The sequence below is a fragment of the Salmo salar genome, chromosome 19 (genome assembly GCF_965601325.2).
Source record: "Salmo salar chromosome 19, fSalSal1, whole genome shotgun sequence".
NCBI lineage: Eukaryota > Metazoa > Chordata > Actinopteri > Salmoniformes > Salmonidae > Salmo > Salmo salar.
Window position 1 is genome coordinate 79,545,424 of NC_138309.1, and position 26,150 is coordinate 79,571,573.

Below are 26,150 nucleotides of genomic sequence, written 5' to 3' on the forward strand. Positions count from 1 at the left end.
AGTGCAATTTATATCAGAATCATATGCCCTGTCAAAGTGTATGCCATTTGAAGACAATGTTAGCTAAACGGTGTTGTGGTTTGCTTATGTGTTTTGACTTGAAAGACACGAGTAGTTGTGGCATGACTAGAGTTATTATGTTCTGGAGATAGATATCTAATAGAATACAATAGCAGGTAGATAGAACAACTTGATTTTTCCCACGGGGAACTTCAGTGTGTTTATCTCGCTACTACCTTTAATGGCATTGCCATGGTACTGTCAGGAGATGGATGGTATCCATAGTAACCCAAGGCTCTGATCAGTGCTGTGTCCCTATAGGTTGTTGGACCTGTCAGCTGCAGTGAAGTACCACAACGTGGACATGGACAGCTGTCTATTGGAGGAGAGGCCTAAGAGGGTCCTCCTACCTGATGACACTGACCTGGAGGCCGAGCCCACCCTGGACCCTGCCAGACCCCCTCCACCACCCCCCACTCAGCTCAGTGCACTCACCCCCGGCACACTCACGGTAACACCCACTAAAATTCACACAGCTCTTATTATTAGGATAAACAGCAGCTCTTCCACCTTCCAACAGGTCACCCTGTCGTCATAGATAGTTCCTCGACTTTTCCTTCATTGTTCTTTGGTCACTCTGTGTCTCTCCAGTGTGCATCGATGGACAACAGCACATCCCTCCCAGAGGCCCATCAGTTTGGCATCTCCAGACACAGTCATAAGGTCCTCAACATCAACCCCAACACAGTGAGGAGGAGGTCAGTACTGAGACCTGGCTCATTGAACTACCATCTCCCTTCATCAACATCTCACAACTTACAGAATCCTTTTTCACATACAGATCATATCCTATGATATTTCAATGATTGTCACAATTCTATATGCAATATTCTATATGCTATAATTCTATATGGTATATTACAGATTGACATGTCTATGGTTCTATAGGCTTACATAGTGTTGTATCTCATTTTTGACATTTTTAGCCTTGATATCAGTTGGCCCATAGCTACATGTGTAAAACAGGGTCAAGCCAAGATTCAGTACAGTGCATAGCAAACAGCACTCTTAAGGCCTTAATCGTTGATTGCTTTTCTCTGAGCCTGAGTGCATATTGTATCTCTTCATCAAAGATAGGAATTATAATTGCTGTCCCAGTAAGTATCAATAATTCACTCCGGCACTGCTTGGAAACGAGCAGGGCTAATGTTACACATTCCCATTGACTTAGCTTGAAGTCTTTTCAAGTGTTCCACTGTAGCCTACATTATGTGTAATTGAGAGGAAGGCACAGTTCAATAAGCCCAGATCTGTTGTCTCCTTCTATAGCCTGGTCCCAGATCAGTTTGCGCTCTTGCCAACTCCTATGGTCATTGTCATGCCAAACATGCTGTGCTATACAGCACGCAGAGATCTGGGACCAGGCTATAGAAGGAGACAACAGATCTGGGACCAGGCTATAGGAGACAACAGATCTGGGACCAGGCTATAGAAGGAGACAACAGATCTGGGACCAGGCTATAGAAGGAGACAACAGATCTGGGACCAGGCTATAGAAGGAGACAACAGATCTGGGACCAGGCTATAGCAGGAGACAACAGATCTGGGACCAGGCTATAGAAGGAGACAACAGATCTGGGACCAGGCTATAGAAGGAGACAACAGATCTGGGACCAGGCTATAGCAGGAGACAACAGATCTGGGACCAGGCTATAGAAGGAGACAACAGATCTGGGACCAGGCTAGGTTTTTGGTTGGTGGATGTATTCAACAATATAGGATTATTATGAGATGGTCACGGCGATACAAAGTCATATCCACTTCGTCATTGTCTATCTAGAGGTCTAATAAACCTTTAACAAACATCTTTATCTTACAGCAAATCATGGATAACTCCAAAAAGCCTTGTCAGTGGCTGAAACACTTCATATGTCTTCTCGCTTCTCTCCCTGACAGTTTCTCTCTGGAGCTGTCTGTGCGTACCTTTGCCCAGAGTGGTTTGATCTACTACATGGCCCACGCCAACCAGATGGACTACGCCACTCTTCAGCTGCTGGGGGGTCGTCTGTTCTTCACCTGTGACAAGGGCAGCGGTCCCGCCACCGCCTCCTTCCCTGTGCCGGTCAACGACGGCCAGTGGCACACAGTTAGTGACCACACCCTTCTGGGCCAAAAGTGACAGTAGATTGCAGTGTTTGTTTGGGTCAAATTGCATTTTGGTCGATTCAGGGGACGCATAACAAAACTGTGACAATTCAAGTTAGTTTGAAATCATGACTGAAAGCAGTGATATGACCAGGTAGGTTGTCAGGACTGGACTCTCCCCAACCCTGTAACGCGTGTCTCCGTCTGCAGGTGAAGACAGACTTCAGTAAGAAGAGTGTGGTAATCAGTGTAGACAGCCAGGCGTCAGCTCCAGTGCTGGCTAAAGGCAACACCCTGGATGTGGAGAACAAGCTGTATCTGGGAGGACTACCCCATACCTACACCGCCAAGAAGATAGGCAACGTATGTCACACTACACCACATTCTTTTTTTCTTAACACTACAATGTTGGTTAAGTAAGCATTTCACTGTATTTGGCACATGTGACAAATAACATTTGATTTGATTTTCAATTCATGCTCAAATCATTTTTTTGATTATTGTTTCTGTCTTGAAAGCAGGTGGTACATTTCCTGCCGAGTAAATGTTTATCCATAACCCCAAATGTGAATATTTATATTCCCTCATCCAGGTGACCCACAGCTTGGCTGGCTGCATCCAGAAGGTGATTCTGAATAGTGTTGAACTTGACACCCAGAGTCCAGTGTCTGAACACTCTACTGCTCACTGTTTCACTGCAGCCCAGGACGGGACCTTCTTCAATGGGAGCGGATACGCTGCTCTGAGTGAGTCTACCACCATTACATGCCGCACTTTAAGACAAATACTCAGGTAAACAAGACATTGTTTTAGATTCAAATGCCAACTATATGTAAAAGAAAATATGTCCCTAAACGTTAGGAAAATCCAACATCGTCATCATTTCTGTTCCATTTTCAACCAGAATAATGCTTAGGAAGAGACCAACAAGCTCAATACCTAGATACACTCAATGCCTAGATACACAATACCTAGATACATGTTTTAGAACACGTATGCGAGTGTCTACAGGACATGCGTGTCCAGACTGCATGACAGTGGTCTGAAGTGGTTTGTCCCTTGCAGTGAAAGAGGGGTACAAGGTGGGCTCAGACGTGACGGTGGCGCTGGAGTTCCGCAGCACGGCGCCTGACGGTGTCCTCCTAGGGGTCAGCAGCGCCAAAGTGGACGCCATCGGCCTGGAGCTGTCCAGCGGACAGGCGGTGTTCCACGTGAACAACGGTGCCGGGCGGGTGTCGGCCACATCGCGGCTGGGCCGGTGGCTGTGTGACGGCCGCTGGCACACCCTGCTGGCCAAGAAGACCAAGAACGCTCTGAGTCTGAGCGTGGACGGGGTCACGGTGCTCACTGACAACCCCCACCCCCAGTCAACCTCCGCTGAGACCAAGGACCCGGTCTACGTGGGAGGCTTCCCTGGTATGTCCCTCTCTAGAAGAAAACCTTTAGTCTCTGTCCAGAAACAACCCCTATACCCTAAAATCTAGAAACTTCACTGAACTGGGCCTTTGTCACCACTTTGCTTTGACGTTGATCAATTTCAGTGTCAAGTAAATGAATATATTGACCTCCATCTTTCTCTCTTTTACAGTCGGAGTGAAACAGAACTGCCTGACTTCCACATCGCCGTTCCGTGGTTGTATGCGTAACGTCCGCCTGATCAAGGGCCACGTGATCAACTTTCTGGACTTCAGTACCGCATTCACCCTCCAGGGAGTGTTACCACACTCCTGCCCCGGCTCTGCCACATAACCTTACCACCACAATATCTAATGTTATGACCCTCAAAACAATGTGACCAATGAAATGACTTTTTTTTTTTTTTTTTACAAGATTCCCGGAAAGTGTGTGTACTTGTGAGTTTTGACTCCCCCAAATGAATTGGACAGTAGAATGTCTGATGTTCTAGAAAATGTATATTTGTTAATAAAATAAGTAAGCCATCTGCATTGTCTGTCAGTGCAGTAGTTTTAAGTCTAGACATACCTGATCTGTTGGCTCCAGTATAGAGCTGCTCACATACCTACGTATTAAAGCAGTGCATAACACATCTATCAAAGCTGCTTCCAAAGCCTTCATCCTTTTCATATGATCCGTTTTATGCCACGACTGTCAGTACTCCTGGGAAAATATGCAGACTATCAGAAGAATGTTTGAATATAGTTTGAATGCTATTTCTGAGGAGAAACTGAACTGAAAAACAATTGTGAACAGCACAGCTCAGGCAACATATGATTCTGAGGTGAGAAGGACATGTTTTACTTTACGTTCTATTCAATTGTTACTGTGTCAGTGATACATTGTGCCACTTGGCCAAAACTGTCAGCAGTGGTCAAATAATAAAAGAACGCAAATAAAATAAAAACGTGCAAAATTCAGTATTCTATATACAGACAATACACACATATTGTAGTAAGTCTATGGTACAAATTAATCTTTCACAGAATAATTTTTTACACAATGGCGTTGGAAGGATAAATTAAATAATCCTGAGCAAAGTCATGTTGAACATTACGATCTTTTCCATGCATTTTCTACAGGTTCATTTGGGACAACAGAATACTTACGCAACAACAAAAGGCTGACAATCATGGCACAGGCAAACACTGAACTACAGTAACACCCCAGCATAGTAGAAGTAGAGAGGTTGGTTAGACTAATACATACAGTACATGACCTGCAAGTAAACATTATTCACAAGTTCAAATGCTGCAAGCAGGCTAAGATTAGCCTGGTTAGACAAGACTGAACACTGAACTTACTATGGTTTGAAGTGAAACTAGTTTGGAAGCCAGGCTAGGCTAACACCGCTGGTCGTTCCACCAAGAGTGTCTTTAATATGCGAAGTAGAACTCGTGCACCAATAAGGCACTTTAAAAGCCTCTTATATTAAATTAAGTGCCCTTTAATATAGACCACATGGAGAATCCAATAAATATTTGAATAGTGTCAGAATTCTGCATTTTGACTTGTCCCTCTGTGCACTCAGACCTCTAGAAAGACTATAAACCCCTTAAAATCGCAAAATGTCTCCCAAGTTTTCACCATCATTGTAAAGCCCTAGTTATTTTATTTCTCTGACAAAGTCATTTCTGAAGATGTATTTAATGTGATGAGTGATTGATTTAACCTTGTTACGTGAACTGAACTCGTTTAACGTGGCCAAACTATTCCTTTTTAAATGTGTTTTTCAAAATAAACATTGAACATTTACTAGTCAAACCCATAGTGTAAAAGCAGGTGAGCTGGTTCTACTCTTATTTGACTATGTTCTGGTGTTTTGTGGTGGAAAAGTGAGTGGGGGTCGAACATAACGTAATTGTTTTAACAATTAAAAAACACTTTGAAGCTTACTTTCAAATTTCTCACAAACACACTTCTATTCCCCCAGTCACAAGGGGATTTATGGCTGTTTTAAGATTAAATCATCAACCCTGTTACAGTCAGCCATGTTACTTTATTTGGCACTTAATAGGAACATATTTATTTATTTGTAATTTTACCTTGATGGGAAAACAGTTTTTTTATAAAGTTTAACATGTGCTCTTTATGACAATGTTAAAATGAGGTGAAATCAATATTTTTGACTAAGTTACACTTCTCAAAAGGCACAAAGTTGGTGGAACGACCCAGAACAAAGTGGAGAGGTTGGTTGGGCTAATACATACATACTGTACATACATGCCCTGAAAGTAAACATCATTCACAAGTTCAAACACTGTAAGCAGGCTAACACTAGCCTGGTTAAAACAGACTGAACACTGTGGCTTGAAGTGAAACGTAGTAAAATCAGTTTGGAAGCATGTCAGGCAAACTGCTATGAAGCTCCTTCTTTAATGTCCTTTTCTCCTCTTCTTCATTAGAGGATGTATTGTAAACACTCTCCAGGCATGCAGTTCAGGTCATTAGTAATGCAAGTCCCTTATGTAGACTAGACACACAGGGTTGGTTGAGAGTGTTAAGTCATACTGTAGTGTGTACATGGTTTTCACATTTACAGTCCCTTGGGGTGAGGAGATGTATTAGGAGGGAGAGGTTTAAGTGTTCAACATGCAAACCCAAAAAGCAGAGAAGGAGGGTTTGACAATGGTTGGAATCCTTGTTCAAAGTTTCTGATGTGGGGCTGTGTTTCAATACTCTGACACAGCTTCCTCTCCTCATCACCTTTCCTTCATGACCACTGACAGGTGAAGGGACTGGATAGGCTTTCACTAAATTGTTATTACCTGCCTAGTCCTGATCAGATCAGTACTACACCAGATCACTGGTCAGCAGAGGACAGGAGACCATGAAAAGGAAGTTGTTTCAACGTTGGAGATGGAAACAATGTCTGTATTCAGTATCAGATCATCCCATCTCCGCTTGTTCCTTCCCATCATGCACTCGTTCTGAATCTCCTCACTCCCAATGGTTTTGCAATCAACATGCTGCAATTACAAATGACACAAAAGTTACATGTAGTATGTGTGACAATACTAAAAGCAGGATCAATTAGTGGTATAAATATAGCAAATATATATGTTAACTGGGTCTTGCATGAAGTGGTAAACATTATTTGATTATCGGACCCATCCTTGTCTGTTACTGTGTCCATGGCCTCTGTAGTGGGTGAACCATGCTGCGCACATATTTGGCATCAAACAATTTTAATATCCAGAAATGGTATGTTGTTGGTCACGTGTGTGGCACGTGTTCACAAAGCTGTCCCTCCTCCAAATACTTCCATACAGAACCCAGATTTTCAGAGTACAGTGGTTCCGTCCTTTTTTTAGTCATTTGTTAAAAAGGTTTAATCCCACAAAACAGGAACTTCTTTCCTTCAGCAGGAGAATGCACCTCTCCATAATTCCTTTTAAGTGCTGTCTCTCTTTTTAGTGGTCTGTAGTTGGGGATGAAACCTCAATTCAACCAGGCCTCCATGCATGGTCAGTTCACCAGGACGACCTCAAGAGAGCAGTGGTTCAGTCTGCTTGTGCTCTGTGTTGAGTGAGTGATTCCACAGTTCTCATGTGGTTGTGGGTTTTAAGACCCATTCGCAGTGGGGATTCACGTGGTACACGTCTAGAAGGTGAGTCTCAGGGTCCAAGCTGCGTTCACCTAGAGGAGAGAGAAGCCTTGTTTAGTTTGATAAAAGACAGATAAATCAGAATCTGTGTTTGAAAGAGTCAGTGATTTAATGGTACGTGCCTATGTTTCCTCCGACCTCAAACAAATACTGACGTGGCCTCCGGCTAGTGCTTCTGGTGCCACGACTAAGAGAGAAAAGAGAATGATTTGAAATAACCCAGACATCTCTATAGTATGCATTAGCAAAACTCAGAGGCACTGTCTGGGACAGAAAACAGTCATCATCCTCCTCCCCCACTGACCCGTTCTCGTAGTCGAAGCGCGCCATAACGTCTTTGGCCTTGGTCTCGTTGTCAAGCTGGATCGCCATGGAGATCTTGGCGTGTTGTGGGGCGTGAACCCTGATGACCCCTTGTCGGAGGTCAGTGAGCTGTGGACCAAGATAAGACCCAACTTCAACTCGTGTCCCATTACGTGACTGAATCTCATTCTGAAAGGTACTAGCGACTTCATCCAATTAAGTTCTGTCAGGAGCAAACATACACCCAATAACCTATGACATGGTTGTCTAGTCAAACTAACATTGAGAATACATCTTAATTGTTTTTGGGTAAAAGTACTTTACAGTCAGTAATCATTACCTCGCTTCTCTCAGTCTTCTCTCGTTCAGTGGTCTTCCTCCTCATCAGCAGCAGCTTCCTCTTGGTCTTCTCTGAGCTGGGCGGCTTCTTGCTGGCACCAGCCTCGTTTAACTTCCTCACGTGGGAGATGAGAAAGCAGGGCACCTGAGGAGAGAACAATAGACCTATTAATCTCTCCCTCTCTTCCTCCCTCTTCTCTCTCTCTCTATCCCTCCCTGCCCAGAGGCTTAAGGGTTGGGGCTATACAGGCTATATGCTTTCTAATAAGCCAGGCACCAGTCACCAGTCACCAGATTTGGGTCAAGCTGCTCTTTGCGTTTCATACAAAGTGCCTGGATCACTTTCCTTGAGAGGTTTTGAGACAGGCTAAATGAACCTGTGTCTACTAGCCTGGCATAACAACTGATTAACACAACCCAGTAAAACAACGAGGAGCGCAGTATTCCTTCTGATTTAACCAGGCTACTAGGAGATATAAAATATAAAACAAATAAAAACATTGAATTACTGGAATGTTGTACTGGACGTGGTAAAACTGGAACAGTTCGGGAAGTTTAGATGTCATTTATTAACCAGTCGTTTCAAAATGTACAGTCTCAGTAGATTAACGCCCTATACTTTGACGAGCTATGTAGGGGGAGTGTCTGTACACGTGTGTGTATGTAGTAGCCAACTCACGGTCCAGAGCAGATCCTGGTGTGTGATGAGTAGCCGTACGAGGTGGGCTGCCCCTGCTGCGCCCTGCATCTCCTCCTGTTTGGCGTTCTTGCCCCGGTAGGTGAAGAGGTTGGGAGCCACGATCATGGACACGTTCCACAGACCCATCCTGTTCTTCTCCTCATAGGCAACCACCTTCCTCAGGAACTCCAGCAGGGCCTGTAGAGAGAGGGGAAAGAGTGTGTCTGTGTGGATGTGTGCGCATGTGTGTGGAGGGGTGTGTGGATGTGTGCGCGTTTGTGCGCGGGTGTGTGCACGGGTGTGCGCGCGGGTGTGCTTGTATGTGTTTGTGTGCGGGTGTGTGCGTTTGTGTGCGTTTGTGTGCGTTCAGCCTTTGCACAGGCACATCACTGGGTATATCTGGCCTGCTGATTCAAAATGTGACGGCAAACTAAAAACACACTGACACCTTATACAACTCACATCATCCTGTCTATGTACACTCAAACCGGTTCACTCCACACCTTCAAAACACCCAGCTCAGGCAGAAAAAAATAGTTTTTTAAAACATCTTGTATCACAACACATCTTCTCTTTCTAAATATATATTTTAACTCTACTGTATATAACAATATGAATATGTAGATTTGAATAGTGTGTAATCTTTGTCATCTCTTGGTGTCTTTCTTATATATAAAAATACAACTCTTATTTTGTTCTGGTCTATTACTGTTCTGTACTTTGTCATGTATTTGTTCATTTTATGTGGACCCCAGGAAGAGTAGCTGCTGCTGAATGTACAGTATCTAATGGACCCCAGGAAGAGTAGCTGCTGCTGCTGAATGTACAGTATCTAATGGACCCCAGGAAGAGTAGCTGCTGCTGCTGAATGTACAGTATCTAATGGACCCCAGGAAGAGTAGCTGCTGCTGCTGAATGTACAGTATCTAATGGACCCCAGGAAGAGTAGCTGCTGCTGCTGAATGTACAGTATCTAATGGACCCCAGGAAGAGTAGCTGCTGCTGCTGAATGTACAGTATCTAATGGACCCCAGGAAGAGTAGCTGCTGCTGCTGAATGTACAGTATCTAATGGACCCCAGGAAGAGTAGCTGCTGCTGCTGAATGTACAGTATCTAATGGACCCCAGGAAGAGTAGCTGCTGCTGCTGAATGTACAGGATCTAATGGACCCCAGGAAGAGTAGCTGCTGCTGCTGAATGTACAGTATCTAATGGACCCCAGGAAGAGTAGCTGCTGCTGCTGAATGTACAGTATATAATGGACACCAGGAAGAGTAGCTGCTGCATGTACAGTATCTAATGGACCCCAGGAAGAGTAGCTGCTGCTGCTGAATGTACAGTATATAATGGACCCCAGGAAGAGTAGCTGCTGCTGAATGTACAGTATCTAAATGGACCCCAGGAAGAGTAGCTGCTGCTGCTGAATGTACAGTATATAATGGACCCCAGGAAGAGTAGCTGCTGCATGTACAGTATCTAAATGGGGAGCCTAATAAACTAAACTAAAACACCCACCTGACTAAGAGTAGAAACCTCATCTAAACTTCAGACAATAACCCCTTCATGGAACTAGAGGACTGGCCAACCCCTGCTTCCTCTCTAGGTTTCTTCCTAGGTTCTGGCCTTTCTAGGGAGTTTTTCCTAGCCACCGTTTTTCCTTCTACACCTGCATTGCTTGCTGTTTGGTGTTCTAGGCTGGGTTTCTGTACAGCACTTTGAGATATCAGCTGATGTAAGAAGGGCTTTATAAATACATTTGATTTGTTCTACACTTAAACATGACTGTTGCTCTTCCAGTTCACTTCACGTGCGCCAAGATGACTCACGTGCGCCAAGATGACTCATCATATTTTGCCTTGACTGAGACTCAAGGGTTCAGCAACACTTGATGTCTGTTTACATGTTAGGAAACGCGCCTTAGAATGGAATGTCAGTCATTCGTGGTTGTGACGATTGGCTAATGAGTCATAGGAATGCATCGGAAATGCATAGTTGGACACAGTTGCCCAATTAAAAACAAAACTCAGGTATTTTAGGGTTGGGTAGGACAGTGTGTGTTTTGGGTTGTGAGGTCATAGTTCAAAGAGTAGTCTCTCTGTCCATGGTCATGAGTCCTAGAAAAGCCACAAAGGCGACGAACCCTGCGCAGAGACCAAAGGTGAATAAAACGGTGACTTGACCTTTAGGGTCATAGGTCATGCTCACCTTGAGTGTGTCTCTGTTGGGCTCAGGGAGCAGCATGATGAGGAGGTGCAGGGCCTGGATCTGCTGTCTGGGAGAGGAGATATCTGAGAAGATACAGAGCGGAAAACACACTGAAATCTCTCACACACACATAACCTTTCTTATCAGTCAATGAGAGGGTAAGTGTTAAGAGTATACTTTAGAGAAAACGTAAATGAATCATACATATTAATGTTACATGTACTGTAATTCATGTTAACCATGGTGATATATTGTATGAAGGACTGTAGAATTGGACAGAGTCTCTGCTTACTGGGCAGCTAATGAACCTTCGCTGGGCGTATAAGGGGCTGGAGGGGCTGACCAGTTGAGGGTGTCCACTTCATCGTAAGAGGGTAGGTAGGCCTGCGTGTGCGTGTGTGTACTCACTCTGTGCGGCGGCGAAGGCAGGAGCGTGCTGGAGCGTGAGCAAAGGATAAGGCAGCTCTCTGATGAACATCTTCAGGAGGCCCGCTGCGTCATTGTGCCTCACCTGCTCCCAGTCAAACCGATCCTCATAGAGCTTCTGCTCCAGCTCCTGGCGCAGATGCTGCAATAACCAACAACAAATCAAAATGGCTCCTCCTCTGGTAAACCTCAACTCTATAGTCACCTGGGTTGACCTGCCATGGCACCTAACAAATGAAAATGGAGGGGGGTGGGGTTGGCCTAATAATGGAAGGAGGATATTCAGACCAGACGGTAGGGCAAGGTGGAGAGGGTGATCTCCCGCAGCCTGGGAGTGATGCTGGAGGAGTGGAGATGACAATCAGAGAGTCTACCCCAGTGAAGGCTCACTCTGTCTGGACAGGTTTCATCTGTGGGCCCCTGGGCTGGCTGTGTATCATGTTAACCGCAGGGGCCTCTCGACTCAGTACGGATCTACTAGTAAAACATTTGTTTTGGTTGAGGAGTGCAAAGCACATGCACACTCACACGTGCACCCTTTCACACACAGACATGCTACACACACACGTAAGCACATGTACACACACACCACGCATGTACACACAGTTGTGTAAGTAGTTTTGTGTATCTGTAGTTTACTAATTATATTTTTGACAACTTGTACTTCACTACATTCCTAAAGAAAATAATGTAGTTTTTACTCCATACATTTTCCCTGACAGTCAAAAGTAGTTGTTACATTTTGACAGGAAAATGGTCCAATTCAAAGACTTATCAAGAGAACATCCCTGGTCATCCCCTGCCTCTGATCTGGAGAACTCTAAACACAAATGCTTTGTTTGTAAATGATGTCTGAGTGTTGGGGTGTGCCCCTGGCTATCCGTCAATATAAATAAAACATTGTGTGGTCTGGTTTGCTTAAAATAAGGAAGTTGAAATTATTTATACTTTTACTTTTGATACTTAAGTATATTTAAAACCAAATACTTTTAGACTTTATTTTACTAGGTGACTTTCACTTTTACTTGAGTCATTTTCTATTAAAAAGGTATATTTACTTTTACTCAAGTATGACAATTGGGTACTTTTTCCACCACTGTGTACACACACACACACACACACACACACACACACACACACACACCAATCTCCCCAACACAGAATGACTGCATGAGAGAGAAGGAATGTGGGAATGATAAGGGGAGAGATCAGTGTAGAGAGGAGGGCCACTGCCTTGTGTTTTAGATAGCAGAAATAGGTTGGTCATTAACATGGTTTATGAGCATGATGTCATTTCCTGCCAAAACAACAATTCTTCTAGGCCATTGAAAACACATCTGTCCTTTACAACGTTAATGTGGATACCGAAAACCTCTACACTGGGCTCATACAAGATAGGGTCAATTACAGCAACAAATCAAAAAAAAATGTAAGTCTTTCCCTTCTGTGAAATGTTTCTACAATGTCACACAGACTTTACAAGGTCACTTTTAAGATAGAGCTATGATTGGTGGATGACAGCTATAGTGTGACAAACTCCAGTGTGTGTGTGTGTGTGTGTGTGTGTGTGTGTGTGTGTGTGTGTATCTAGGGTGTCTTACCTTTACTCTGGAGGCAGACCCTGGTACTCTGAGAATCCCCTCAGTCTGTAGTCCTGTCTGCTCCAGCTTGGACAAGAGCTGCAAACACACAAGCATACATGTTTTATTAACCAGAAATTTAACAAGCCAAGAGGGACATTCCTATGTGAACCTGACTCATCTGGAAACAAAACCAACCTAACGTGACTGCATTCGTTTCATCTTCCGGTTTTCACAGCCAAAGCATTGTTGTTAACATACAGAAGAACTTAGAGCCGTCAGACCCTAATGGGAAGTTTTGTGACAGGGAAGTTTTCAAACCACAAAAAAAAAAAAAGAGCATTCAATTCATATTGACAACTAGCGATAAAAGCGCCCACAGATTAAGTCTCTGGCCCTTGATGTGTTTGTTTTCCATTACCCTACTGAACAAGACTCAGGTCTGGGTTGGCGACTTCAGTCGTCTTGTCTCTACATTCCAGGAGTGGAAAGATGTGCCTAAGTCAGCGCCCTGAGATAACGCTATCAGAACCCTCCGTCTCTCACACAAGTGGTACACTCCAAAACAAAGAGACAACCCTCCTGTTTCCTGCCTCTTACTGGGACTGAAGAGATACAATATTTCCCTTAAAGGTGCACTCCGTAACTACTACCACACAAGTAAACGGTGTGGTAATAACACTATCATTTATGTTTAGGGGGGGCTGAGGGATCTTTGCAAGATCCCTGATGAAGACCACAGGCAACTCATTGATTGTATTCTACGACAAGCTTTGGACACCAAAGGCTAACTAACCACCTGTTTACTAGATCAAACGAGATCATAATCCTGAAGTAACCTCCTTCATCAAGTCCTCCAGCAAAACCCCCTTTCCAGGTCAGCAAAATATATAGCAACACTGACATAGCAGTGAAATAACCAATGCTTCAAAAGAAAAAAGTCCTATAATTCCCTTTCGGAAGCTGCTGTTACCCACCAAATCTTTTAAACACCACCTCGATACCCCACACTAGTCCTATACACACCCTGTGAGTCTAGACAGTCAATGTGACCAGAGTATTTATGGCTAATTCTGGTTGGACAGGAATGGCTGCTGCGAACAGGGCTCCTTAACTCCCAGCTATACCATATGGCATCCTGGTAATGCCAAGGTTAGGGTCATCCCCCTAACTGGCTGACTGACTGGCAGCTGCTAAGACTCTAAAACAGTAAGACATTCTTTTCTTCAGCACAGCTCCTTATTTACTGTCCCACATACACTACCATTCAAAAGATTGGGGTTACTTAGAAGTCTCGTTTTTGAAAGAAAAGCACATTTTTCTGTGCATTTAAAATAACATCAAATTGATCAGAAATACAGTGTAGACATTGTTAATGTTGTAAATGATTATCGTAGCTGGAAACGGCTGATTTTTTATGGAATATCTACATAGGCGTACAGAGGCCCATTATCAGCAACCATCACTCCTGTGTTCCAATGGCATGTTGTGTTAGCTAATCCAAGTTGATCATTTAAAAAAAGGCTAACTGAGCATTAGAAAACCCTTTTGCAATTATGTTAGCACAGCTGAAAACTGTTGTCCTGATTAAAGAAGCAATTAAACTGGCCTTCTTTAGACTAGTTGAGTATCTGGAGCATCTGCATTTGTTCCGCTAGCTGAACGTCTGTCCCTAAAAGGTTAAATAGTACCCGCAAAACACCAGTCTCAACGTCAACAGTGAAGAGGCGACTCCGGGATGCTGGCCTTCTAGTGAGAATTCCTCTGTCTAGTGTCTGTGTTCTTTTGCCCATCTTAATCTTTTCTTTTTATTGGCCAGTCTGAGATATGGCCTTTTCTTTGCAACTCTGACTAGAAGGCCAGCATTCCGGAGTCGCCTCTTCACTGTTTACGTTGAGACTGGTGTTTTGCGGGTACTATTTAATGAAGCTGTGAGGCGTCTGTTTCTCAAACTATCAGCCGTTTCCAGCTACAATAGTCAGTTACAACATTAACAATGTCTACACTTTATTTCTGATCAATTTGATGCCATTTTAAAATTGGCAAAAAAAAGTGCTTTTCTTTCAAAAACAAGGACATTTCTAAGTGACCCCAAACTTTAGAACGGTAGTGTATATTAAAAAAGAAATTGACAATAACTAACATACATCTCTAGCTGATTTGACAACACAAATGAATATATAATTCAGCTTATGATTAATCAATTGACACTCCTCCCCCGATCGGTAAGTTTAACATATGGTACATTTCTGACATTTAGTCTCTCCAGAATGTCTTTGTGATAACACGTGAGAAAGCAACGCTTAACCAGGCTGACAAGTACTGATAGAGAGAAACAGGAGGGAAAATAGGCCCTTGGAGAGCGCAGGCAGTGAGTTGGCTTGTGCTGACACACATTAGGATTAACACAAACTCTCAACACACACACACAGACACGGAGGAGAAGATGGGTAGTGTGTTGTAGTCAATGGTTCTGGGAAAGGGTTCATTCAGTAGGAATATCATGATGGAAGTGATGAGGGTCAGTGTACTATGGGTTATCAGAGGGTGGGAGAAGAGCTGAGGGAAGGAGAGAACGAGAGAGAGTAAGATCAAGAGAGAGTAAGGAAATGAGGAAGAGAGATTGTTTAACTGAGCCATAGAAGTGCTGAGTAGGAGGCCCCCATAAATGGCAATGCAGAATAACCCCAAAGTAAAGGACAGCTGAAGAAAATGAATAGAACTAAAAACAGGGACAGTACCTTTCTGAACACAAGAGGAACCTTGGACCCAGGGAACTTCTTCTGGTCATTCTCAAGTAGAGTGGTCAGGGGAACTCCAAATATACCACTTTCTGTGGAGGGAAACGTTCAAACCAGAGTGACTGTTCATGTAAAAATGGGATGTGCAACACCAGAGTTGTGTTCATTATGGCAAGCATCTGAAAACGTCATAGAATGCCTAGTCCCGCCATGTTTACGTATGTTTTCTGCTGTTTGGTGCCTATTGAACACGACCCAGACAACCAGTCACCCACCTCTGGCCTTGCTACGTGCCGCTCGGTTGCGTTTGAGCTCGATGCCCAGGCCGTCGTAGAAGGTGGTCAGTTCAATCAAAGAGATGTAGCCGATCTTCTTCATGTCCTCACAAGACAGGTCCTGGATGCGGGTGAGGCCCAGTTTAGGCCTGGGCAGCTGAAACATCTGTACAAGACCGAAGACGACACACATTTGACATATTCAAACAGGTTCCTGGAGGGCGGGCTCGTGGTTAACACAGCTGCCTCCAGACCACAAAAAGCCCCCAACGACAGGAGTTCAAATCTCCACTCTGCCACTTTCTGTTCTGTACATCCCCTTCCCCTTCAATCTGTCTCTCCCTCATTTCCTACTGTCTAAATAACTGTTGTTTTTAGTTCCATTTCCCTTTAAACAAAAAGGTCAGAGGTGAGACTCACTGGCAGGTCATGGTCATCTCTGCGGATGCGTTGGCAGTCCTTGCAGTCCCCCTGGCGGCCCCTGCGGTGGGCAGTGATGCCCTCGGAGTAGGGCACCTCGAAAGACAGGGAGTCAGAGGTGTCCTGAGGTGGTGGGCAGGGTGGGCACTCTGAAACCCGTCTCTCTGTGCTCTGGGAGAAGCTGGGACACGCAGGCCGCACTGGAAAAAACACACCAGTCTCAATGATGGATACATCACCGGTATATTCCCCTATGCACAGACATCAGTCCAACCAACCAGATGGGAATGATCCAAGTCCAATGTGTTTCCCACTTTGATTGAATCACAGTTACAGAATTAGGCTGAAATACCATGGAAACAACAATCATTCAACCCATTGGAGTGGTTCCTTCACAGTGGGTAACCACAACCAACCACATCAAAACAAACGCTGGTAGCATATTGAGAGACCATAGACTCACCTCTAGAAGATGTCCGGTGGACGCATCTGGAAGGCACGTCTCCATTGGGTGACTTGGGGGGGACAGGGGGTATGGGATCAACTGGCTAAAAGGAGAGGAGACATTTATTCTCATTCAACGTGTGTGAAGTTTGTGTCCCAAAACAAGATCAACAGGTAAACATAAGCTTTTTGAAGAGGGACATGGAAAAGATGGATGGTCCTTCAGCATTCAACTATGGTGAAAGGATTTAGGAGTCATTTCTATGAACTGAATGAACACCAGCATTATCAGACACAGTACCAGATGTCAGAACAGCGATGAGGGATATGCTAGTTTGATTCCTATGCATTGACTTCCATATTACGGCTGCGCAGTACATTTGCTGACACGGGGAGAGAGCAAAGTGGATATCAACGGAACAAAGGAGCGTTCAACAGGAGCCAGCTGTTCTGTTGTATACATACTAGTCAGTGAAAAGAGCATGGTCAACGGTTACAGACAACGCTGCCAGAATTGACTGGAGCCAAACCACATGGTCAGCAGCACCACAATAGAGAAATACAGCCTAGATACTGTAGGTTACATGTACCTAAAGATCCCTTTCACAGACAGAGAGAGCGCGAGTCCATAATATATCCATGTAAATACTTACGGTATGCCTAAATACACAATAGTATGTGTGTGATGGTATACTTGTACTGCAATGTTGAGGGAACTAGCACACAAGCATTTCTCTGCACCTTTTATGCCAGCTGTAAACTGTGTACGTGACAAACACAATTTCATGTCATGTTAAGCAATTAAAAATAACGACATGCTTTTTCTTTTCAACGATGTCCTTTTACAATCACCAACCAAAGACAAAAAGGAGTTACCACCATCTTTCACTATTAGATGACAAAAGGTCTATGGTCTAATCTTTCCTCGTCCAGACTAAATGGCCATTTTTATGCGTCTAGATTGGTTTACGGCCCAGACTCAATGCCCTGGACACCTTAATCCATTTCCCTAATCCTACTAAAAACACAAACAGTTGTCTGTGGGGCCTGCCAGTAATCTACCAGTGGCACGTGGGGCCTGCCAATAGTCTGTGGAGCCTGCCAGTAGTAGGTGGGGCCTGCCAGTAGTCGGGGGGGCCTGCCAGTAGCCTGGGGGGGCCTGCCAGTAGCCTGCCAGTAGTCTGTTTGGCCTGCCAGTAGTCTGTGGGGCCTGCCAGTAGTCTACCAGTGGCATGTGGGGCCTGCCAGTAGGCTGGGGGGCCTGCCAGTAGGCTGCCAGTAGTCTGTGGGGCCTGCCAGTAGGCTATGGGGCCTGCCAGTAGGCTGGGGGGCCTGCCAGTAGTCTGATCGGCCTGCCAGTAGTCTTTGGGGCCTGCCACTAGTCTGTGGGGCCTGCCAGTAGCCCGCCACTAGTCTGTGGGGCCTGCCAGTAGCCCGCCACTAGTCTGTGGGGCCTGCCAGTAGCCCGCCACTAGTCTGTGGGGCCTGCCAGTAGCCCGCCACTAGTCTGTGGGGCCTGCCAGTAGCCCGCCACTAGTCTGTGGGGCCTGCCAGTAGCCCGCCACTAGTCTGTGGGGCCTGCCAGTAGCCCGCCACTAGTCTGTGGGGCCTGCCAGTAAATGATGGGGCTTGCCAGTAACCTGACAGTAGTCTGTGGGGCCTGCCAGTAACCTGCCACTAGTCTGTGGGGCCTGCCAGTAAATGATGGGGCTTGCCAGTAACCTGACAGTAGTCTGTGGGGCCTGCCAGTAACCTGACAGTAGTCTGTGGGGCCTGCCAGTAACCTGACAGTAGTCTGTGGGGCCTGCCAGTAACCTGCCAGTAGTCTGTGGGGCCTGCCAGTAAATGATGGGGCTTGCCAGTAACCTGCCAGTAGTCTGTGGGGCTTGACAGTAAATGATGGGGCCTGCCAGTAACCTGCCAGTAGACTGTGGGGCCTGCCAGAAACCTGCGGGGCCTGCCGGTAGCCCGCCACTAGTCTGTGGGGCCTGCCAGTAAATGATGGGGCCTGCCAGTAACCTGCCAGTTGTCTGTGGGGCCTGCCAGTAAATGATGGGGCTTGCCAGTAACCTGCCAGTAGTCTGTGGGGCCTGCCAGTAAATGATGGGGCTTGACAGTAAATGATGGGGCTTGCCAGTAACCTGACAGTAGTCTGTGGGGCCTGCCAGTAACCTGCCACTAGTCTGTGGGGCCTGCCAGTAAATGATGGGGCTTGCCAGTAACCTGACAGTAGTCTGTGGGGCCTGCAAGTAACCTGCCAGTAGTCTGTGGGGCCTGCCAGTAAATGATGGGGCTTGCCAGTAACCTGCCAGTAGACTGTGGGGCCTGCCAGTAAACAATGGGGCCTGCCAGTAACCTGCGGGGCCTGCCGGTAGCCCGCCACTAGTCTGTGGGGCCTGCCAGTAAATGATGGGGCCTGCCAGTAACCTGCCAGTAGTCTGTGGGGCTTGCCAGTAAATGATGGGGCTTGCCAGTAACCTGCCAGTAGTCTGTGGGGCCTGCCAGTAAATGATGGGGCTTGCCAGTAACCTGCCAGTAGTCTGTGGGGCCTGCCAGTAAATGATGGGGCTTGCCAGTAACCTGCCAGTAGTCTGTGGGGCCTGCCAGTAAATGATGGGGCCTGCCGGTAGTCTGCCAGTAACCTGCCAGTAGTCTGCCGTAAGACAGTACTTTAGCTGGAGTAGGGTGAAGGCTTTCTCTGTGTCCCGGACTCATCTGTCATCCCAGCTGGGACTGAATGGCGTGACTCATAATCCTGTGCCCCCTGCCAGATCTGTGACTCACCCTAGAGGCTCCTGCCACCACCACACAGCAGTGCTGACAGGGGCACTCGTGGCACTCTTTGTTGGGGGGTGTTATTAGTCCTATCACCCCTCCCCATTCATTCATGCTGTAAATATCTCAATCTCTTTCAACACTTCATAGCCACACAATAGCCTTGGGAGGGCTAGCCTTAGTCATATCAGCTAGCTAGATACTGAGGTGCAGTCTGCATACTTGCCTCAACTTCCCTTGATGGACAACTGCAAAGAAATCACTAGGCCGAACACAATCTGTGGGCTTGCTACCTGATACACGACCAACCCTTCTACAAAATTACAATGCTGCTATGCTATATGATGCCATTTGATCTCAGCAGTGCGTGGATTACATCGCCATCTGAAAACAGTATGGGACTTCCCTGTTGCCCTTCTCATGTAAAACTTTCTTCACATTCCAGCTACCAGTCAGTCAGTAGGGCAATTCTATTTCTGGAGAAAGAGGGGACAGCTGCCCACACCAGCTGAGAGCTGCGTTATAGGGCTAAGCAAGAGCTCATCGTGTTTCCACCATCCAACCCCGCTCCTCTAACAATGGCCCGTGCCAAAGCCATGTATTATGCCTATAATGGTTCTGGCCCATACCAATGTGAGGTGGGGGGGGGGGGGGGCATCCTGAGTATCTGAAGCATGTCTACTGGACTCCTCTCCTTACTCTAGTCCATCTCTGACACACAGGATTAGGATACGTACTGAGATTACAGAGGATCAGTATGCCAGATGAGACGGTTATATCCAGATGAACTGAGGTCATAGGGGCACTGAGGGTCAGAGGCACCAGTTACAGCCTACAAAGGGCCAGACATGAGACAGATTTCACGTCAACTCGTTTCATTTTAGGATTTCAATGGGAAATATACCGACTCCAACTCCATAAACACAATTGCTGAATGCTTAACCCATAGCACCCTTGCCGTCGACGTATATTTATACAAATGGATCATAAACAACAAAAAGTGTTCCCTTTAACTCTTTAACGCCATCTGTCTCACCGATGTGTCTGGCGTGGAGAAGACGTCTCGGACGTGTCTGGTCGGCTGCTTGCTCCTCTTCCTCACGGTGAGGGTGTAATTATCCACACGCTTCTTCACCATGGCTGCCTGCGAGCGCGTCAGCGTGGAGAGCAGCGCCTCCGCAGGCCCCTCCCCCAACGCCCCCGACACCAGCGTGGACAGACCCGCATCCTGCAGCCACGCCTCCTCAAGCTCCGCCTCTGGAATGCAGAAGAAGAGTCAGAGATAAATCAGTATCCATAGCATTTATCAGAATCTAAATGTGTATCCATCTCTATGGGAAGGACTTCAAAAGAGCACATCAAGAGTTAGGGTCCATTCCATATTTCCTGAGTTTAATGGAATTGACCTGGAATTGAGCCCAACTAGAACTATAAATGGCTAAAAGCACCATTTCCTGGTAAGTATGTAGCCTACCGTCCATACTGCCCCTCTCCAGCAAGTCCTCATGGCCCCGCTGGCCATCTTCCTCGATGTTCTTCACTTCGCTCCAGTAGTCCTCCATGGAGTCCTGGGAGTCCTGAGAGTCCCGCGACGCCGGCCGCTCCGGTGGGCTGGGGGGGGAAGAGGGCCTGGTCCCCGTGGAACTCATCCTGCCTAGTAGGCCTATCCCCTGGTACTGCACCTTCCTGGGGTAGGGAGGGAGAGGAGGGGGGAGGTCAGTAGGTCAATAGGTTGGTATTGGGATGTGGGGAGGCGATTGTAGACAGTTTTTGTAATACCAGAATTGGTTTACCTGAAAAACATTTAGATTTCAAAATACCAGATTCACACATTGAGCAAAAAAATAGGCTACGTCAGACACACTTCTCAAAACCCCTGTACTTTATAAACCATATACACACACCTGATACACCTAGTTAAGACTTAAGACACTGGAAACTACAGTACCAGTTATTCACGGCTTTTTCCCTTGAATGATTAGGTGTGTCCAAACTGTTGACTGGTGGACTGACAGGAGGGGAATATAACTCACCATGGCCCTACTGAGGACACTAGAGGAGCTAGGGGGTAGTCTAAGAATGATTATCTTTCATTGCAAAATGAGCCCAATATCACTTAGGCTAGCATGTCACACTGAATCATAGAAACCATTACGCATGCAGAAATGAATTTGGGGGGGGCTGAATCACCATTCCTAATAAAGAAAAAACTACTTTAGGCACTCGACCATAGTTTATATCTGTGAAAAACATCTTTCTGGAGAGAGAGTTCTCCCTTATTCCCTCCTAAACACTGCATCCACTCAGAGAATCAAAACAGCAGATTCTTTAGCTTCATGAAATAACGAAAGAAGCAAATGTTTCTAAACAAAGTGTAAATAATAGGGAACTGAAACCACGTAGCATGAAGCTGGGCTGTAATTAACGTCTGAACTTTGGAAAACAACAACGATAAATACATCAAACTTGCAGGAGGGTAATAAACAGACAATAAGACTAGCATGAAACTATTCATTTGGAGAAACGCGAGTTGAGGCTGGAGCTGCTATAAGCTGTATATGTACACGAATGCGCAGTGGGGTAAAATACTTAAGTCCTTTTTTGGGTTATCTTGTACTTTACCATTTATATTTTTGACAACTTTTCACTAAATTCATGACATGAAAAAGTACAAGTTCCATTTAGAATGTTCAGGCAGGACAGCAATCTGGTCGAATTCACACACACACCTAGAGTACTTTTTCAACCACTGTTCCTAAGCACATGTTAAAACCAGATACTTTTACTCAAGTAGTATTTTACTGGGTAACTTTTACTTGAGTAATTCTGTATTTAGGTACAGTGTCTTTACTTTTACACAAGTATGACAGTTGGGTACTTGTACCACCACTGTGAATGAGGGTGCCTGTGCTCCACTTCACATGTATGAGCATGTTAGGCCAGGGATGGGCAACCTTGATGAGAGTGGGGTGGGCACATAAAAATCTGAATTCTTCATGAGGGACCACAGTGGCTCGCGGGTCTGTGTACCCACATCCATACCCACACGTGCAGTCAGTGCCGGCCCTAGCCTATTAAGGGCATTAAGTAAAATTGTTGCGGGGGTCCCAACTTGCGAGTAAAACATTTTAGAGGCCCCCCTCTCAGCAGTGGAGATATATATTTTTACATTTCTTGCAATCTACATATTTTGCCATGGGGCAGAGAAAATATTTTGCAGTTGAACAGCAAATTTCCTGCAATTCTAATCATGATTTGCCGTTTTTAATATGATATCTGAGTGAGAGTGACTAACAAAATCAATGGGGGTCCCCCCATTGGTAATTTGACAATGATTACAACAAGTTTAGATAGCTGGCTAGACTAATTTACCAATCAGTGACTGATACAGGAGGGAAAACTGCGACCCTGGGGAAGGGTACCAAAAAATGTCTGCAGCATTGAAGGTCTCCAAGAACACAGTGGCCTCCATTCTTAAATGGAAGAAGTTTGGAACCACCATGACTCTTGCTAGAGCTGGCCGCCCGGCCAAACTGAGCAATCTGGGGAGAAGGGCCTTGGTCAGGGAGGTGACCAAGAACCCGATGGTCACTCAGACAGAGCTCCAGAGTTCCTCTGTGGAGATGGGAGAACTTTCCAGAAAGATAACCATCTCTGCAGCACTCCACCAATCAGGCCTTTATGGTAGAGTGGCCAGACGGAAGACACTCCTCAGTAAAAAAAAAAGGCACATGACAGCCCGCTTGGAGTTTGCCAAAAGGCACCTAAAGGGCTCTCAGACCAAGAGAAACAAGATTCCCTGTTCTGATGAAACCAAGATTGAACTTTGGCCTGAATGACAGGAGTCATGTCTGGAGGAAAACTGGCACCATCCCTACGGTGAAGCATGGTGGTGGCAGCATCATGCTGCGAGGATGTTTTTCAGCGGCAGGGACTGGGAGACTAGTCAGGATTGAGGGAAAGATGAACGGAGAAAAGTACAGAGAGATCCTTGATGAAAACCTGCTCCAGAGCGCTCAGGACATCAAACTGGGGTGAAGGTTCACCTTCCAACAGGACAACGACCCTAACCGCACAGCCAAGACAACTCAGGAGTGCCTTTAGGAAAAGTCTATGAATGTCCTTGAGTAGCCCAGGCAGAGCCTGGACTTTGAACCCAATCGAACATCTCAGGAGAGACCTAAAATAGCTGTGCATGGATGCTCCCCATGCAGCCTGAAAGGATCTGTAGAGAAGAATGGGAGAAACTCCCCAAACACAGGTGTGCCAAGCGTGTAGCGTCATACCCAAGAAGGCTCAAGGCTGTAATCATTGCCAAAGGTGCTTCAACAAAGTACTGAGTAAAGGGTCTGAATACTTATGTAAATGTGAAAACACATTTTATTATTTTTTATACAAAAATGTCTTACTACCTGTTTTTGCTTTGTCATTATGGACTATTGTGTGTACATTGATGAGAAAAAAAAACATTTAATACATTTTAGAATAAGGCTATAATGTAACAAAATGTGGAAAATGTGGTCTGAATACATTCAGAATGTACTGTCCATCATCATTCAGAGTCCATCCACCCTCCTAAAGCCATCTCTTCCCACAGGTCTGCCTGCTTCCAGTCACAGCCGGGTTCCCATTACAACTCCTAATTACAGAGAGGCCCCGTGACATCACAGGCCCTTTCATTTCAGACAGGCAGAGTTATGAGTGGTCAGGAGAGCAGCACCTTGTTGTGGCTTGTTGGCCCCATATACCTGTATGGCTGGGCCCCTGTCTGGTGCGGTCCGATGTTTGATGGAGTCTGATGGAGTCTGATAGGCCAGGTCAATGCTGGGATAGGGGGTTCCTGGTCCAAAGAATGATAGGTTGGGAAAGGAACGTGGCAGAGTACTGAGGGCATTGTCACACACACCCTTATCACCTCCTCTACAGCTGGAGGAGGGACATGAATAGGAGTCGAGGGGAAGGTTAAAGGGGTCTTCCCTAGGCCTCTAAGGGATTTCCTACTATCTATTCAGCATGGAAACCATCCCAATTTCATTCAATTCTGTTCAAATTAAATGTGTTAATTTGCGGCACAATTTTGTTTGCAAGCTCACATGGGGCCAAAAGCACATCAGTATTCAGGGAAAAGTTATGCCTGCTTGTTTTGTATTCAAATATTGATAAGTGTGTGTGTGTATATGCCAGGAAGCTGGCCCTGGCCACACTTAGGGGGATGTTATTGATTAGAGTGACGCATGCTGGGCGTGCGGATGGAGCGGAATTTGTTTTAATGGGTTTTTGTTCCCCTGGGTACCCCTCTACCCTCACACTCTTCATGTTATCACATGAGATTTCACAGAATAACACACAGGCCTATAGTATGCCGTTCATTACAGGAAGAGTAGCTAGTATGACGGGCGGTAGAGGCAAAGAATAAGCTAAGAACACTTTGAGCCTATGATTATCCTTATTGATATAGGCTTAGAAACGCAGGCCTCCTCACGCACATATCATGACAATTCAAATGAACACACAACCTTTTTCTAGGAATCCATGTGTGCAGAATAAAACAATTCCAGGTGTAAGGCTGGTTTGTTGACACAAAGAAATATGCTGTGCTTGTTGAAGAGCAGGTTTGGATGTGTGTGTGTGGGTGACAGCTTATCAGCACAGAATAATTTTGTTGGAAGATGTATACCATGCATTCCCATACAACTTGAAAACAACTCTTCACAGTCTCTGAACAACAGCGACGTCACCTGCTATGATGCTGGCAACTGAGGGGACATAGGTCAGGACCAGTATACACAAAACATCTCAGAGTAGGAGCGCTGATCTAGGATGAGGTCTTCTCTCTCGGTCCATAAATATTATGATCTTAAAAAACAAAAAAGACAAAACTGATCCTAGATAAGTACTTCTACTCTGAGACACCTTGTGAATACTGGCCCAGGTTGTTCCTAGAACAGAGTCAATAGTACACACACTTAGTCACCTCAGTTGATTCACAGAGCGGCTAATCTCCAGTCTCCAAAATATCAAGAAACATCTGGTTCAAACTAAAAATGAAAGAAGCCTTATTAGGTGAAATACAGAACAGTTAAGGTATGTATGACACAGACCCAGCCATTTCCCCTCAGGTCATGTTAAGGAGGTTTATTCAAATAAATTCAAGTTGTAGAGTAAGAGTTTTAGATAGAGAGATTCCTAACTCAGGTGCTGGTAGTCTAGGGACAGGGTGACACCATTCCAGTGACACATTATGTACGGTAGGCTGTACTACAGTCACTATGGCTTCCTGTGATTCACTAGTACGGATACAGTACCCATACTCCAGCGGATACATACAGTACCCATACTCCAGCGGATCCATACAGTACCCATACTCCAGCGGATCCATACAGTACCCATACTCCAGCGGATACATACAGTACCCATACTCCAGCGGATCCATACAGTACCCATACTCCAGCGGATCCATACAGTACCCATACTCCAGCGGATCCATACAGTACCCATACTCCAGCGGATACATACAGTACCCATACTCCAGCGGATACATACAGTACCCATACTCCAGCGGATACATACAGTACCCATACTCCAGCGGATACATACAGTACCCATACTCCAGCTTAGGAAACGTACAGAACCATCATTCCGTTCAAAAAGCTTTCTCGTCCATCATGTGGGTACCGTTCCACTACAGTCAATTCAGATAAAATGAATGTACTACAATCCCCAAGTCTTCAGGTGTGCTTCTTGGTAAGATATCCA

At 45.5% G+C, this 26,150-nt stretch overlaps 2 protein-coding genes across 6 annotated transcripts in view; one reads left to right on the forward strand and one right to left on the reverse strand.

Annotated features, from left to right (window-relative positions):
• LOC106579654 (laminin subunit alpha-1) overlaps positions 1 to 4,091 on the forward strand; it is an 85,144-nt gene extending 81,053 nt beyond the window's left edge. For all 3 annotated transcript variants that reach the window (XM_014159776.3, XM_082965991.1, XM_082965992.1), the window contains exons 51-57: positions 322 to 511; positions 652 to 758; positions 1,957 to 2,146; positions 2,356 to 2,508; positions 2,738 to 2,891; positions 3,211 to 3,561; positions 3,734 to 4,091. In XM_014159776.3, the coding sequence (XP_014015251.2) occupies positions 322 to 511; positions 652 to 758; positions 1,957 to 2,146; positions 2,356 to 2,508; positions 2,738 to 2,891; positions 3,211 to 3,561; positions 3,734 to 3,894 (1,306 nt within the window). In that variant the 3' untranslated portion in view covers positions 3,895 to 4,091. The remainder of the gene's footprint in view (positions 1 to 321; positions 512 to 651; positions 759 to 1,956; positions 2,147 to 2,355; positions 2,509 to 2,737; positions 2,892 to 3,210; positions 3,562 to 3,733) is intronic.
• Positions 4,041 to 26,150, reverse strand: part of LOC106579655 (rho GTPase-activating protein 18) — a 39,421-nt gene continuing 17,311 nt past the window's right edge. For all 3 annotated transcript variants that reach the window (XM_014159779.3, XM_014159780.3, XM_014159781.3), the window contains exons 2-15: positions 20,869 to 21,080; positions 20,431 to 20,651; positions 16,639 to 16,723; positions 16,176 to 16,375; positions 15,756 to 15,921; positions 15,481 to 15,572; positions 12,761 to 12,838; positions 11,142 to 11,301; positions 10,734 to 10,816; positions 8,529 to 8,726; positions 7,851 to 7,994; positions 7,512 to 7,639; positions 7,330 to 7,394; positions 4,041 to 7,239 (exon numbers count right to left, since the gene is read on the reverse strand). In XM_014159779.3, the coding sequence (XP_014015254.1) occupies positions 7,148 to 7,239; positions 7,330 to 7,394; positions 7,512 to 7,639; positions 7,851 to 7,994; positions 8,529 to 8,726; positions 10,734 to 10,816; positions 11,142 to 11,301; positions 12,761 to 12,838; positions 15,481 to 15,572; positions 15,756 to 15,921; positions 16,176 to 16,375; positions 16,639 to 16,723; positions 20,431 to 20,651; positions 20,869 to 21,080 (1,924 nt within the window). In that variant the 3' untranslated portion in view covers positions 4,041 to 7,147. The remainder of the gene's footprint in view (positions 7,240 to 7,329; positions 7,395 to 7,511; positions 7,640 to 7,850; positions 7,995 to 8,528; positions 8,727 to 10,733; positions 10,817 to 11,141; positions 11,302 to 12,760; positions 12,839 to 15,480; positions 15,573 to 15,755; positions 15,922 to 16,175; positions 16,376 to 16,638; positions 16,724 to 20,430; positions 20,652 to 20,868; positions 21,081 to 26,150) is intronic.